Source organism: Chelon labrosus (assembly GCF_963514085.1).
Source record: "Chelon labrosus genome assembly, chromosome: 16".
In the NCBI taxonomy this organism is placed as follows: Eukaryota; Metazoa; Chordata; class Actinopteri; order Mugiliformes; family Mugilidae; genus Chelon; species Chelon labrosus.
In genome coordinates, this window is record NC_140349.1 from 2290027 (window position 1) to 2304623 (window position 14597).

At 40.6% G+C, this 14597-nt stretch overlaps 2 protein-coding genes across 2 annotated transcripts; both read right to left on the reverse strand.

The window, feature by feature from the left end:
• Nucleotides 1–2117: 2117 nt before the first annotated feature.
• LOC311500936 (immunoglobulin lambda-like polypeptide 1) lies at nt 2118–9890 on the reverse strand (the record flags this gene model as incomplete). Its single annotated transcript, XM_084562573.1, has 4 exons — nt 2118–2489; nt 3292–3373; nt 7576–7697; nt 9725–9890. The coding sequence occupies 4 exons, from the start codon at nt 9888–9890 to the stop codon at nt 2158–2160; spliced, it is 702 nt and encodes a 233-aa protein (XP_084418699.1). The 3' UTR covers nt 2118–2157.
• Nucleotides 9498–13642, reverse strand: LOC311501265 (muscle M-line assembly protein unc-89-like). The gene is made up of 7 exons (XM_084562984.1): nt 13511–13642; nt 13082–13411; nt 11948–12096; nt 11713–11839; nt 10831–10878; nt 10247–10594; nt 9498–10159 (listed from the first exon to the last, which is right to left on the reverse strand). Exons 1-7 carry the CDS (start codon nt 13560–13562, stop codon nt 9906–9908), a joined length of 1308 nt encoding a protein of 435 aa, XP_084419110.1. The 5' UTR covers nt 13563–13642; the 3' UTR covers nt 9498–9905.
• Between the last annotated feature and the right edge of the window lie 955 nt (nt 13643–14597).

The window sequence follows — 14597 nt, forward strand, 5'->3', positions numbered from 1 at the left end:
AATATTTTAGTCAAAGACACTAAAAGTAGAGCACTACAGGTTTGATACTAAAACATGATTCTTCACATTTTGAAGACGTGAAATCAAAACACTGAAATAAAAATCTCTTTTTATTTGATCTCTATAATGTTTTTATTGTCTTGTGGTTTGAGACAATGAGCTGAATATCAAAGCTGACCTCTGACCTCTGTTCACTCACACAGCAGGAAGTGAATATTTTAAAGGTTCAATTAGTCCACAGTGGTTTTCTCTCTCTTTACGCTGATGATGCTCTGCTGTTATTTCTGATTTAGAAAATCATTTGGAGACTTTTCTTCTCATGTGAAAACTAAAATGCACATTCAATGAACACATGAACACATGAGGGAGTCTGAAAAACTGAATGTGGCTGATATATACACTCCCTGTCTAGTTCATTAGGTACACAAGTGAAGACATTCTAGCGTAAATAATGTTGAGTTGATGTAGAAACAGCATCAGAAAGGTGGTGATTCACCTGGATGATCATTGTGGTGCTGATGAACTGGATTGAATTTAAAGTCTTTTTGTTATTTAGCCTCGCCCACTGACTACAATGTCAAAATATTAGGAACACATGTCAGTTCAATAGTTCTATAAAATGAAAACACAGTAGAATCAACATCTCTCTCAGTTATTAGAAACTAAAGCTGAACACCAGAACCTTCATGGAAACTAGATTTACAGTAGGACTGTTGCCACTAGTGTACCTAAAGAAGTGGCCAGTGAGTTTATACTAGTGAGTTAATGAATGAAACAGTGAGATGACTGGATGATTTATCATGCCGCAGAGACTGTTGACATTTTTAAAAAGAGGCTCAAGACCCACCTTTTCAATCAGGCTTTTAACTGATTTCTTTTATTACCCTACTTTTTAATCAGATTCTTTATATGCTTTAACTACATGTCTTCATGTACAAGTTGAAAGCATTTTATCTATATTTTTCATTTTTACCCCATTTTAAAGTTTTAGTTTTCGGCCCTCAGATTTTAGCAGTTTTAGTTTTTAGCAGTTCTTTTCAGACTTTTTATCATTTCTTTTTTATTTTTACTTTAATAATAACTAATTTAACTAATTTAACTACATGTCTTAATTTTACAAGCTGAAGGCATCTTATCTATATTGGTCATTTTTATCCTGTCTTACAGTTTTAGTCCCTCAGTTTTTAGTTCCAGTGTCTCCTCATGGGGGCCTACCACACTGGGAGCTGCTCTGGTCTACTGACGGGGGTGCTGTCCTGTGGGTGGCTCTGGCCCTGGTGGCTGGGGGGCTCTGCACTTTGGTGTAGGGCCTCCTGTCTACCCGGGTCGGGGCTGTCTCTCTACGGCGGCACTGCCTATAGTCGTGGGCTGGAGGCCCTCTCGATGCTGTCGGCCCCCAAAGGTGGCTTTTTCCTTGCTCCAGGTCTCAGGGCCAGCCATGTCTCTCTCTAACGTGTACAGTGAGTGTGAGCCTTTGTGTGTGTGCGTGTGTATGTGTTTCTACGTGTGTGGGGGGGTGGAAGGTGTGTGTATGTGTGTGGGTGGTTGTGTGTCTCTGTGTATCTCTGTGTTTTTACGTGGGTGGGATGGTTGGGTCTTGTCCTTAGTGTTTTTAGCCTGTGTTTTGTCTTTGCTGATTTTAGCCTCTGTGAGGCACTTTGTATTGGTTTTAGTATGAAAAGAGCCATACAAATAAAATTTGATTTGATTTGATTTGATGATCATGAAATGTTCACAAAGGTTTATTATTCCAGGAAGATCTGCTCTGACTGTAGCAGAAACCTTTTAGAGTCATGAGACGTTCAGATCGATTGAGACTAAAATATCTGGACGTTCACTTTGTTTTCCTGAGTTTATCAACAGGATTCTGGATAGAGACAGAAATGATGGAACCTTACACTTCCTTTACTCAATCACTAACTGTTTAATCATCTCAGCTTTTCTCTTTTTCTCTGGATTTAAATAGTAAAATAAAATCATTGAAAAGAGTCAACATGAGAAGAAGTGAGTTGATGAGCAGATCTTTATTATTTAGAAGCAGTGAAACAACATTGACACACAGCAAGAAGCCAGTAAATCCTGTTATTGAAAGATATCAAAGAAAAGCCAGAGAGCAGAGAGAGAGTGAAAGCAGTCTGAGAGTCCCAGTGAGTCAGGTCAGGACTGGGAACACTGGTCTCTCCTCAGTGTCTCTGAGAGCGGAGTCTGGGAGCCCTGGCTGGCCTCACAGGTCACAGAGCCCACCTTTCTCCACTGGTCTGCAGGGAGCCTCAGGGTGCTGCTCCAGCTGTAGTGGCCGTCCTTCTGCATCACCCCGGGGCTCCTGCTCTGCTCCCCGCTGCTGATGCTGCTGCTGCCGTCCACCTTCCAGGACAGACTCCAGTCTGAGGGGAAGCCCTTGTTGGCCAGGCACATGAGCGTGGCCTTCCCCTGATCCAGCTCCTCCACGGAGGGAGGCAGCACCGTCAGGGAGGGGGGGACTCTACCCACTGCAGAGAGACAGAGACAGAGAGAGAAACTGGGAGTTTGGGTGAAGCTGCTCTTCAGTCTTTCACTTCCCTCTCTGAGCTCGGTAACCGTGGCAACAGACAGGCATCACTGCTGAACCACAGCAACAGACAGGTTTCAGGACTAAAGAGGAAACTTTGAAAGTGTCATTTTGTTCCTCTGATGTCTTCATGTTTCATCTACAAACTACTAATTCTTAGTTTGACACTTTCAACAGATTTGACTTGATGTGAAAAATGTCACATTTCTATTATTTTACAGGATCTTAACAGTTTCAAACAGAACAGACCTAGATGGTATGTGTTTGCTTTGCTTCTTCAACATGAACATTGTTAACCACTGAATTCCACATTAAAACTCATCCAATGAATCCAACTCAGACATCATGCTGTTTAAATAGAACAGTGAGCTTTGAACAGATTGGGATCTACAAAATGTGAGCAATGAAAAACTTTGAGAAAGATCCAGTGAAACGGAGGAGAAATGTTTAGTCAGCTGTTTGGTCTGAACTTTAAAAAGATTGGAGGAGATTTTCTTCAGAGAGGAAACTTTACTTTAGAAAATAAATATAAAATAACGTTCAAACTGAATTTCTTTTCAGACGAAATGTTGAAGTGAAGAAGATCTGAGTCTGTCTGGAGACATAATGTCACTCATTCAAGAATCACTGCAATTATAATAAATGACAACGAGCAGATCAAATGTTTTAGTAATGTCTACAGTTAGGAAATAAATGACAAGAAATCTAGAATTTGAGTTTTTAAATGAGTCAAATGTACTTACAGTTAACTTCCAGTCTGGTTCCTCCACCGAACGTCCTCCACAGTGATACAAACTCATTGAGGCGCCGTACAAAAACCTCTGACTGTAGAGAGACACGGCTCTCTGACTCTGAAACAAACAAACTCAACTCAATGATTCACTGTTTGGATCATTTTATCAGTTGATATGAAAACTGGAAATTACACAGTAGAACTAAATGAATGAATTCATATTTGTGATTAGAATGAATTTCATATTAAATTACTTTTAAAATGTCACATTGAGTTTCATTTATTTTTGAGACAGAGATTAATGTAAAAACTGTTAATATTATAACACACGCAAGACATTTTAATAATTAATACACATAAAAGATAAAATATATAAAATATTAATATAAGTACATACATGTTCCAGATCAATACTGATAACTGACTGATCGGTTAACTGAAAGACCAAGAAAGGAGACATTTTAAAATAAGTTATATTTAAAAGTCTAAATGTAAAAACTTTCAGCAACTTCCTGATCAATCCAACAATGAAGTGATTGATCCATTGATCAACAGCATGATCAGAGTGATCCAAGTCCCTGTTGGAGTCACTCAGATCATTTCCATAGAGAGAGACTTTGCATCAGCAGCACCATGCTCCAGTGCTCTGGGAGAGTTTATAGTCCTGAGAGTTGAACACTGGATGACTGACAGCTGTCCTTCATGACAACAGAAGCCACAGAAATCCTCCTCATCAAAAACATGACTTTGATCTGCGTCCTCATCTGGACTCTCCTCTGCTGCTGCTTCACAGGTAAAGTCCAGAGAATCAAACTCCTCTCCTCTGTCAACATCCGTCCCTCTGAAATGAAGCCCACAAAACCATCAAGCTGCTTTATGTTTTTGTTTCTGTATCCTCAGAGTCCAGAGGCCAGGTCACAGTGACTCAGCCTGGAACAGTGACCTCTGCTCTGGGAGGAACCGTTACCATCAGATGTTCAGTCAATCCTCAGGTTGATGATGATTGCAAAACTTCTAGTGGTTCTCACAAACACTGTCTATCGTGGTACAGACAGAAAAATGGAGAAACTCCTAAACTTCTAATTTCCCTAGTTGATGAACGAGCATCAGGGATTGCAGATAATTTTTCAGGCAGTAGATCAAACACTGAATTCACTCTGACCATCAGAGGAGTCCAGACTGAAGATGCAGCAGTTTACTACTGCCTGGGTGATTTCTATAACAGTCATCGAGTGGCGCCACACAGTGAAAAAGCGTCATACAAAAACCTCCCTCAGTCAGACTGAACAGAAACTGAAGTGACTGCTGCAGCTGGAAGCTACTGCAGAGACTGATACAGTTCACTGAACACACAAACCAGACGTTGGTTAAAACGTTCATACAGATCATACACTGCATCTGTCAATAATAAAACAATAAATAAAATCAACTCGTACGCTGATGATGATTTATTATATCTCACAAAAACCTTCATCTTTCCATCAGTCAGTTATTAATCAGATCCAAAGTCAAAGCAGGTTTTCTGACTCTCTCTCCTATTTTATACATCCTATTTAACTGTGACAGTAAAAAACACTTGTTCATGACCTTTGACCTCAGCTTCATGCTGGATCACAGCTTTCTCTCTTAAATCCCATCAAAAGTCAAAATGAAGACACAGATCAACATCATAAATGTTGGCGATCAATAATCATTCAATCATTAATATTAATATCACTAAGAATGATCACAAAGAGAATATTCCAGAACCAAGCTGTCCACAAGTCACTGGATCAGTTTCCTAGCAGACCATCAATATCCTCTACATGTCATTATGTGAATATGTAAATATGTAGAGTATTAACAGTGAGAGGGAAACAGCATGATGCCATGTGTTGGACAGCTGCAGCTGACTGACTCTGTGTGTTTGCATATGTGTCCTGCCTCTCTGCTCCCAGCCGTTAAGAGGCCAGTGTTGATCAGTGGCTGTCCAGGCCTTTCAGAGCCACTGACACGCCGGCAGCACAATGATGATGTCACTGACTCTACTGCTGGCCACCCTGGGGCTCCTTGTTCAGGGTGAGACTCTCTGCTGAAAACTTTGCTTCAGGATGCAACCAGGTTGACCACAATGATGGAGAAACACTGAACCAAGCAGCATTGAGCTTCTTCCATCTATTCTCCATCTTCAACAAATCATCCTCTTCTGTTTGGATGCTGATCATCTTTCTCCAAGCTGGATTTGTCTCAATAACTCTTCTCCTCTTTTTCATCTTTACCAGGTTCATCAGGAGAAATCATCCTGACTCAGTCTCCTGGATCTCAGTCTGTTCTTCCAGGACAGTCTGTCTCCATCACATGTAAAGCCAGTTCAGGTGTTAGCAACGTTCTCTACTGGTACATTCAGAAACCTCTCCAGGTTTCTGATCCAGTTCAAGTGTCTATAGCAACCTCCACTGGTACCTTCAGAAACCGGGAGAAGCTCCTAAACTCCTAATTTATCTTGCTAATTCTCGTCAGTCTGGAGTTTCTGATCGTTTCAGTGGAAGTAGATCTGGATCTGACTTCACTTTGACCATCAGTAGAGTTCAGGCTGAAGATTCAGGAATTTATTATTGTCAGCAGGGTTACAGCCGCCCGTTCACACAGTGAAAAACCGTCGTACAAAAACCTCCCTGAGCTGAAGAGGAACTGATCAACAGCTGCACTCAGACTAAATCAACAGAGGTTTGATATCAGCAGAGTTCATTTTCAGATGTGATCAAACATTTCTCCTGTTGAGAACTCAGTTTTTAATCAAGTTCTAAATGTTTGAATAGTTTAGTTTCTACAGTCTGGATGAGAAGCTTATGATTTGAATGAAGATGAATTTATTTTTAATTCTAAACATAGAAGCAAATCAAACATCAAAACCACTTTTCTTGATGTTTGAATATTTCAGTCAAAGACACTGAAAGTAGAGCACTACAGGTTTGAAGCTATAACATGATTCTTCACATTTTGAAGACGTGAAATCAAGACACTGAAATCAAAATCTCTTTATATTTTATATTTATGATGTTTTTATTGTCTTGTGGTTTGAGACAATGAGCTGAATATCAAAGCTGACTTCTGACCTCTGTTCACTCACACAGCAGGAAGTGAATATTTTAAAGGTTCAATTAGTCCACAGTGGTTTTCTCTCTCTTTACGCTGATGATGCTCTGCTGTTTTTTCTGATTTAGAAAATCATTTGGAGACTTTTCTTGTCACGTGAAAACTAAAATACACATTCAATGAACACATGAACACATGAGACAGTCTGGAAACTGAATGTGGCTGATATATACACTCCCTGTCCAGTTCATTAGGTACACCAGTGAAGTCATTTTAATCTAAATAATGTTGAGTAGATGTAGAAACAGCATCAGAAAGGTGGTGATTCACCTGGATGATCATTGTGGTGCTGTTAAACTGGATTTAAAGTCTTTCTGTTATTTAGCCTAGCCCACTGACTACAATGTCAAAATATTAGGAACACGTGTCAGTTCAATAGTTCTACAAATTGAAAACACAGTTGAATCAACATCTCTCTCAGTTATTACAAACTAAAGCTGAACAACAGAACCTTCATGGAGACTAGATTTAGAGCAGGACTGTTGTCACTAGTGTACCTAATGAAGTGGCCAGTGAGTTTATACTAGCGAGTCAATGAATGAAACAGTGAGATGACTGGATGATTCATCATGAAATGTTCACAAAGGTTTATTATTCCAGGAAGATCTGCTCTGACTGTAGCAGAAACCTTTTAGATTCATGAGACGTTCAGATTGATTGAGACTAAAATATCTGGACGTTCACTTTGTTTTACTGAGTTTATCAACAGGATTCTGGATAGAGATAGAAATGATGGAACCTTACACTTCCTTTACTCAATCACTAACTATTTGATCATCTCAGCTTTTCTCTGGATTTAAATGATAAAATAAAATGATTGAAAAGAGTCAACATGAGAAGAAGAGAGTTGATGAGCAGATCTTTATTATTTAGAAGCAGTGAAACAACATTGAAACACAGCAAGAAGCCAGTAAATCCTGTTTTTGAAAGATGTCAAAGAAAAGCCAGAGAGCAGAGAGAGAGTGAAAGCAGTCTGAGAGTCCCAGTGAGTCAGGTCAGGACTGGGAACACTGGTCTCTCCTCAGGTCACAGAGCCCACCTTCCTCCACTGGTCTGCAGGGAGCCTCAGGGTGCTGCTCCAGCTGTAGTGGCCATCCTTCTGCAGCACCCCGGAGCTCCTGCTCTGCTCCCCGCTGCTGATGATGCTGCTGCCGTTCACCTTCCAGGACAGACTCCAGTCTGAGGGGAAGCCCTTGTTGGCCAGGCACATGAGCGTGGCCTTCCCCTGATCCAGCTCCTCCACGGAGGGTGGCAGCACCATCAGGGAGGGGGGGGCATCACCTAGGAGGACAGGGAGCACACAGCTGTCAATCAAACAGCAGACACTTGGACACCTTTAGTGTGAGAGAGTTGATTTTCTCCTTGAAGAAGTTTCTGTCAGATGCTTTTTCTGCTCCACCAGTCACTCACTCACTCACTCACTCACACATTGTTTCACTTCCCTTTCAGAAAGCTCTCATGCATATCAGCACAGAGAGAATCATCATCCAGTTTGACCTGAAATATGTCCAACTACACTGGAAACTAAAGAAGCACATGTCTCAACATTTCCAAGAAAAGTTTGGCTTCAACATCATCAACATCTGAACCATACATGACTTTAAAGGATTTAGTGGAAACAAGTAGAGAAAAGCAGCTCACTGCCACAAAATGATCTTCATTATTTAACAAACTGTTAAAAACTGATTCACATTATTTGAATTTTCAAAAGTTTCACTATTATTGTGAAAGTTAATAAATACAAACAGTATTATTTTATTTTTCAGTAAAATAAATTAGAAATTTTAGAGAAAGGGTCTTAAATGTATCATTCCAAACATAAATAATTATCAGATATCATAATAAATTAAATAATTACAATACTAATTTAATTTAACTATTAACTCTAATTGTTATGCTGACTTGTGTCTGAAGGGAATTAATTAAATTGTTGTAGAGTAAATTTATTTCAGTCGACCTCAAGTCACAAACAAACAAATGAACAATGACACATTTCTGATCAATGTGCTGATGAAGAAATTGATCCAACAATGAAGTGACTGATCCATTGATCAACAGCATGATCAGAGTGATCCAAGTCCCTGTTGGAGTCACTCAGAACATTTCCATAGAGAGTCACTTTGCATCAGGAGCACCATGCTCCGGTGCTCTGGGAGAGTTTATAGTCCTGAGAGTTGAACACTGGATGACTGACAGCTGTCCTTCATGACAACAGAAGCCACAGAAATCCTCCTCATCAAAAACATGACTTTGATCTGCATCCTCATCTGGACTCTCCTCTGCTGCTGCTTCACAGGTAAAGTCCAGAGAATCAAACTCCTCTCCTCTATCAACATCCATCCCTCTGAAATGAAGCCCACAATACCATCAAGCTGCTTTATGTTTTTGTCTCTGTATCCTCAGAGTCCAGAGGCCAGGTCACAGTGACTCAGCCTGGAGCAGTGAGGTCTGCTCTGGGAGGAACCGTCACCATCAACTGTAGGACCAGTCAGAACATTTATAGTAACCACTTTTCCTGGTTCCAACAGAGAGATGGAGGAGTTCCTAAACTGCTTTTTTACTATGTTGGAAATCGAGTATCAGGGATTCCAGATCGTTTTAGAGATGGTGGATCAAACTCTGACTTCACTCTGACCATCAGTTTATTACTGTATGGGTGAATTCTACATCAACAGCAAACACTCGTTCACACAGTGAAAAAGTGTCGTACAAAAACCTCCCTCAGTCGGACTGAACAGAAACGGAAGTGATTGCTGCAGCTGGAAGCTACTGCAGAGGCTGATAGAGTTCACTGAACACTAACACACACACTTTCATATTGATATATGGATATTTTATCACATTTTCCATCAGAAAATGGCTAATCATCTCAAATGTGTCTTCCCTGTCAGTGGCATTCTCTTATAAATCGGTGTGTATCGGTATCTCTTACTCATTGACATTTTTTTTAGTACACTGTTCTGCTATATTTTTTAAATCAAATGAAGTTACACCAATACAATCTGGTATTGTTGTGCAAACAGAGCAAGAACACACCGAAGGTATGAATGCTTGACAAAAAAACAGTATACAGACAGTATACAGAGTCCATAGTTGTATTTAATATGCATTTTGATCACATTTGCATAATTTTTTACAGTATACCCAAAAGTGCTGAGAGCCCATTCTTCCCTGACAAAAATGTTGCATGTATTTGCTTGAAAAAACAAAAATCCGCTTTTAAAATAAAAAGTGAGATCAGTGAAGAAAAAATCTGCTCCTTCAAATGAACCGAAGACTTTCTTTTCAGGAGCGATTCTGTCTCTGACCTCCATGTATGCTTTGAGTTCTGGTATGGAGACTCATGGGGCGACCGCCTGGAGGTTGGCTGGAGGCGCTCACCCCAGAAACACTACTGGACGGCAAACGGCGTAGGGACACAAAGGTTTTAGGCTGGCGAGAATGCCCTGAGTTGTGGTCCGTGGCTTCTGACATCCGCTCCAGCCTACTTTAAACGCAACCAGTATTAAAATGCTCACATTGGACGTCCAGAAACACAGGATTGCTCCGCACTGACTCCTGGCCTTCAACAGCACACACATATTTCCCAGCATCCCCTGCACTGGCTTGGAACTGGGGTGTTTTGGCCACTTGTTGTCCATCTCTAAACCAAACAACCCCATGCACTTTGCAGGATGTTTCACACGTTAGAGTCACGTTTTGTCCTTCTTTCACAGAGTCAGGGTGCACTCTGGCGGTCAGACCTGTGATTAACAAATACACAAACTCAACGGTAAATGTTAAAACCTTTGACGAAGCAATTTAAATTAGTCTGTCCTAGCTAACTGTACCTGTTAAAGACAAGAACACGGATCTTTTACTGTGCCATCTGTATGTCTTCGTGTGAAATGTGAAGTAGTAGTATCCGGTATCATTGTCTTGTAGATCACTAATCTCTAAGCTACAGTTGTGCTCTCGGTCACCCAGATATTTCACACGGTTTTTATATGAGGACAGACTCGAGAGCTCAGCGCGTTTCCACCTGCCACCTTTAACTTGCCCTTTGAACCACTTGGTTTTATGGACGGTTTCCCCGTCCGGGTAGTCGTATGAGCACAAGAACTGCACAGAGGACCCTTTTGGAGCGCAGAGATCTGGATTCAGGAAAGTCACTGACCAACTGGTGCCTGTTGGTGCTCCTACAGAAAGGTAATAAAATATTAGTAAATAATAGTAAATAAAATGAGATTATCTTATCACCCACACACTGGAACACATATCAGCATTATTTCTTTTAATTTGTACCTTTCGCATGAGTTTGTTTTATTATTATAGATCTTATTATGTGACATGCAACAAAGGAAACCATATTTTAAATCTTGAATTAATAGATTATTTGAAGAACACACTTGGACAGCACAAGTTTTCCACCTACCAGGAGTAACTGGAAACTGTGTTGTCTGTACCGATGGATGTGCAGGAACTAAAAAAACAGACATGATCAAAAGAGAAATAATCTTCAGATTTTGGAGACAAGTTATTCTAATAGTGGCCTTATTTTATGCCTGTCAGTGGAGTTTTAGTGTTGAATTAATGGATTAATGGCGACATCTTCTGGTTCAAAAGCACCACTGCACATGTTTAGACGATAGATAGATAGATAGATAGCTAGATAGATAGATAGATAGATAGATAGATAGATAGATAGATAGATAGATAGATAGATAGATAGATAGATAGATGTTGTTCCATTTTATCTTCCCCTTTATTCTATAGGCTCTAATGTTATGAACCTAAACTTGAGACTTCTAAGTTCCAGTTTGTCTACACTTGATGGACTTATACAGCCATGTTACATCTAAGAGTCTTCCTTTTAAACATCCAGCTGAATTAAAGAAATGTGATTTTAAAATATGTACAGTTTCTACATGGGCTGTGAAGAAAGGAAATCAGTGAGTTGAGCTAACGAACAAATATAACTCAATAGTTTAGGATCCAGACCAGCAGATGCATGCTTTCACTAGTTTGATTATTTTATATTACTTATTCTTGCTCTGCTGTTAATAGATATTAATTAAATGCACAATCGTTCTTTATTGTGCTTCTACACAGGTTTAAGTACCCTCTACCGTTAAATCGGTATTCAAACACAAATGTGTCGGTGTCATAGCACAGCATCATGATTAAAGTGGTTTCTCAACGACTCCTTCCAAAACAAATGTAATACTGTGTTTTGTCATGTTCCTTTTATGTATTTGATCATTTTTGTCCTTATTTTTTTGACAATTTAAAACACTGCCACAGTTGCAGTACTCACAGATGGCCGTGAGGTTGACGGGGGCGCTATCTACCACCTCCGGCTGGTTTGCAGCTGTGCAGTAGATGAAACCAACCAGGTCTGAGCTCTGAATACCACGGATAGTCAGTGTGCTGGATGTGGCCTCCTGCAAGTAAAAATAATTACAAAAAAATAAATAATAAAAAAAAAAAATAAAGAAGAAAAGGCAAATCAAGACTAATAAGTGCGCTTAAACCCCCATGTTTAGTCTCACCTCTTTAACGACAAGTCGTGTGTTGTCAGAGTCAATGGGAGCTGAGCCATTGGTCCAGGAGAGTTTGAGGAATGAGCCTTTAGCAGAGCAGGAAAGAACCACGGTGCTGTTGAAGACATTGGCCTGGATGGTCACATCTGAGAGCGGCTCTGCAGTAGAGAGGAGGACATTCAGATTTTAATGATTCAGTGCCAACATTTTGAAGGAGGCACTTCTGTTACTTGATTCCCTATAATTATATTAAATGCAAAAACCGTGGTTCTTGGTGTACAATGAAAACAATATAAGCGACAGAACACACCCTTGAGAGAACCAGTGCACATGTTTGTGTTCAATGACAAGACTAGACAAGCCTCATTGAGCCCGGTGGTGATTAAAGTCTGGGGAACAACTTCAACAAAAACCTCTGACACTTGACCTCCTGAACCTTCATATCATGTCGGCTGCAAGCGAAAATTTCTGAAGTAGGAAGAGTAATGTCAAACTTTTTCCAATGTTGCAGAAAGTGCGGAAAGTGGAGGTTTTACAAAGATGTATGCTCCCTCAGCCTTCTGCATGGTGCCAGTCAGTCCTATCCAACTCTATCAAACAACACATATACGCAGAACAGGTTTAACTGTATAATTTGTATGAGATTTTTCCATGCGCAGACATGAGCCTACTTAAACTCTGACTCACTGGTTGCATGTGCTAGATATTAAACCATTCAAGTGCACCGTTTTGTGTTGTTTTTTTTTTTTTTTTACATTTTTGCATCTTTCGTTTTTGTCTCGCACTCCTTTCTTTTATACAAACACTCTTGGCTAGCAACTTATTACTTCAACTTATCAGGATGCAGAACCTAAAGCAGCTGCAGCATTTCAACAACATCTGGATAAAATAATCACAAGTTAAAAGTTACTACTAATAATTACATGTAGGATGCAAATGCCACCAGCCTCAAGGGAAGTCAGCCTCTACGTTGAGGCTTTAGGAGATCTCATCTGAACATCATGAATGGCGCTACCAAAGTTCATAGTGATTGTTCCAATACTTGTTGAGATATTTCCAGAGCAAAACCTTAAAGTATTTGTTGACATACAATAATAAAGGAAACAGTGGTGGTCCAGACAGAGGAGGCTCACAGTATCTCACCTAAAACTCGAAGCTTGGTTTCCCCCGTCTTCACCCCTTTGGAGGTGAAGACGTTCATGTAATATTCCCCGTCGTCCTTTGCCGCCAGGGGCCCCAGGGTCAAGAAGCCATTGGTCTGGTTCACCTCCGCCGCTCCCTGGTAGTCCTCGGACACCACGCTCTCAAACCCCCGGGTCACTGTGACCACACGCTTCAACCCGCTGCCGTCGTTGAAGAACCAGGCTATGGCGCTGAACTCCTCTCTGGGATCAATCAGGGTTTTCAGTGTCACCTTTTTCCCCATCACCGCGTCCACTGGGCCCTCAGGCAGCGCATACCATTCACAGCATCCTAGCATCAGTTTTTATGATGTCATGAGAATGGTGGATCATCTACAGCTTCCTTTGTTGAGAAGATATTTTTAAGAAAAGGTAAAAAATAACTACTCACCCAGGACTCTGAGCATGGTCTCTCCACTCCTAATCATTTCAGATGTAACCATCGTAGCATGATAATATCCCCTGTCCTTTGCCTCCAGTGGTCCTAGAGTCAAGAAACCATTGGTCTTGTTTACCAGCACTCTTCCCAGGTAATCGTCAGCTACAGCCTGCCCTGCTGGGGTCACAGTGACGATGGGTACCAGCTCACTCCCTCGGCTGAAGGACCAAGCAAAGCTGATGAAGTCATCTTCAAGATCAACCAGGGTCTTGAAAGTGGCATTTTTCCTCAAAACCGCCTCCACTGGACCTTCAGGCAGAAGACCCAGCCCTGCACAGGATCCTGAAAGACGAATATTTAACAAGGCATTGACAGGTTTTGGGTTTGGCTCCAGGGTTGCACCAGACCACATACACGGTACACAGACAAATCTTTAGTTAGGAAAAATGTCAAGTCTCGTTTCATCTTACTTGCTTACACATATTCATTATAGACACATTTTCTGTGGATAAATGACAGAAGCCAGCACTAAACGTCACACAAAACAGGCATTCACTTAATAATGAGTCAAATAAAAGTGTTGTTTTTTACCAGCAATAAAGAGAAGAAACAGAAAACACCTCATCATGAGCAGATCCGCTGTCTGTTCATGCTTTACACAACAACCTGTTTCAGTTTGCAGGACACACCCAGAAAATAGACGCATGAAACCACACATTATCCCATTTAATCTCATTAATTAAGGCCAGTGACTCAACGAGTGATTCTAACCACTTTCTCAATTGCTTCCCACCGAGTGCCGTGGGTGTGTTTTGATGAAGTGAGTAGTGTTGATTGTGGAAATAAGCCACAGTTGCAGGGACTTCAGCAAAAGTAAAAGTTGCCCATCATTTATCTGTCCCAACTCCAACATGTCTCCTTTTATTCATTTTAGACTGTTTATGGAGTCAACTTGTGTCTCTTGTGGAGTTTTTTTCTACGTTTGTGTGTCTCTTACATCTCTCACTTTTTGGTGTGTTTTTATATTAGTTCTACAAATGTGTCCTTCTCTGCCTTTTTTTGGCCCTTTAGCATTTTTTTGTGATTATTTGAATTCTCT

What these genes read in the sequence shown, in the direction of transcription:
- LOC311501265 (XM_084562984.1), bottom strand. Translation starts at nt 13,562, where the DNA reads ATGGTTACATCTGAAATGATTAGGAGTGGAGAGACCATGCTCAGAGTC. An exon ending in AACCAAGCTTCGAGTTTTAG is followed by an intron (nt 12,097 to 13,081) that starts GTGAGATACTGT and finishes TCTCTACTGCAG; the next exon opens with AGCCGCTCTCAGATGTGACC. An exon ending in CGTCAACCTCACGGCCATCT is followed by an intron (nt 10,879 to 11,712) that starts GTGAGTACTGCA and finishes CTGTTTTTTTAG; the next exon opens with TTCCTGCACATCCATCGGTA.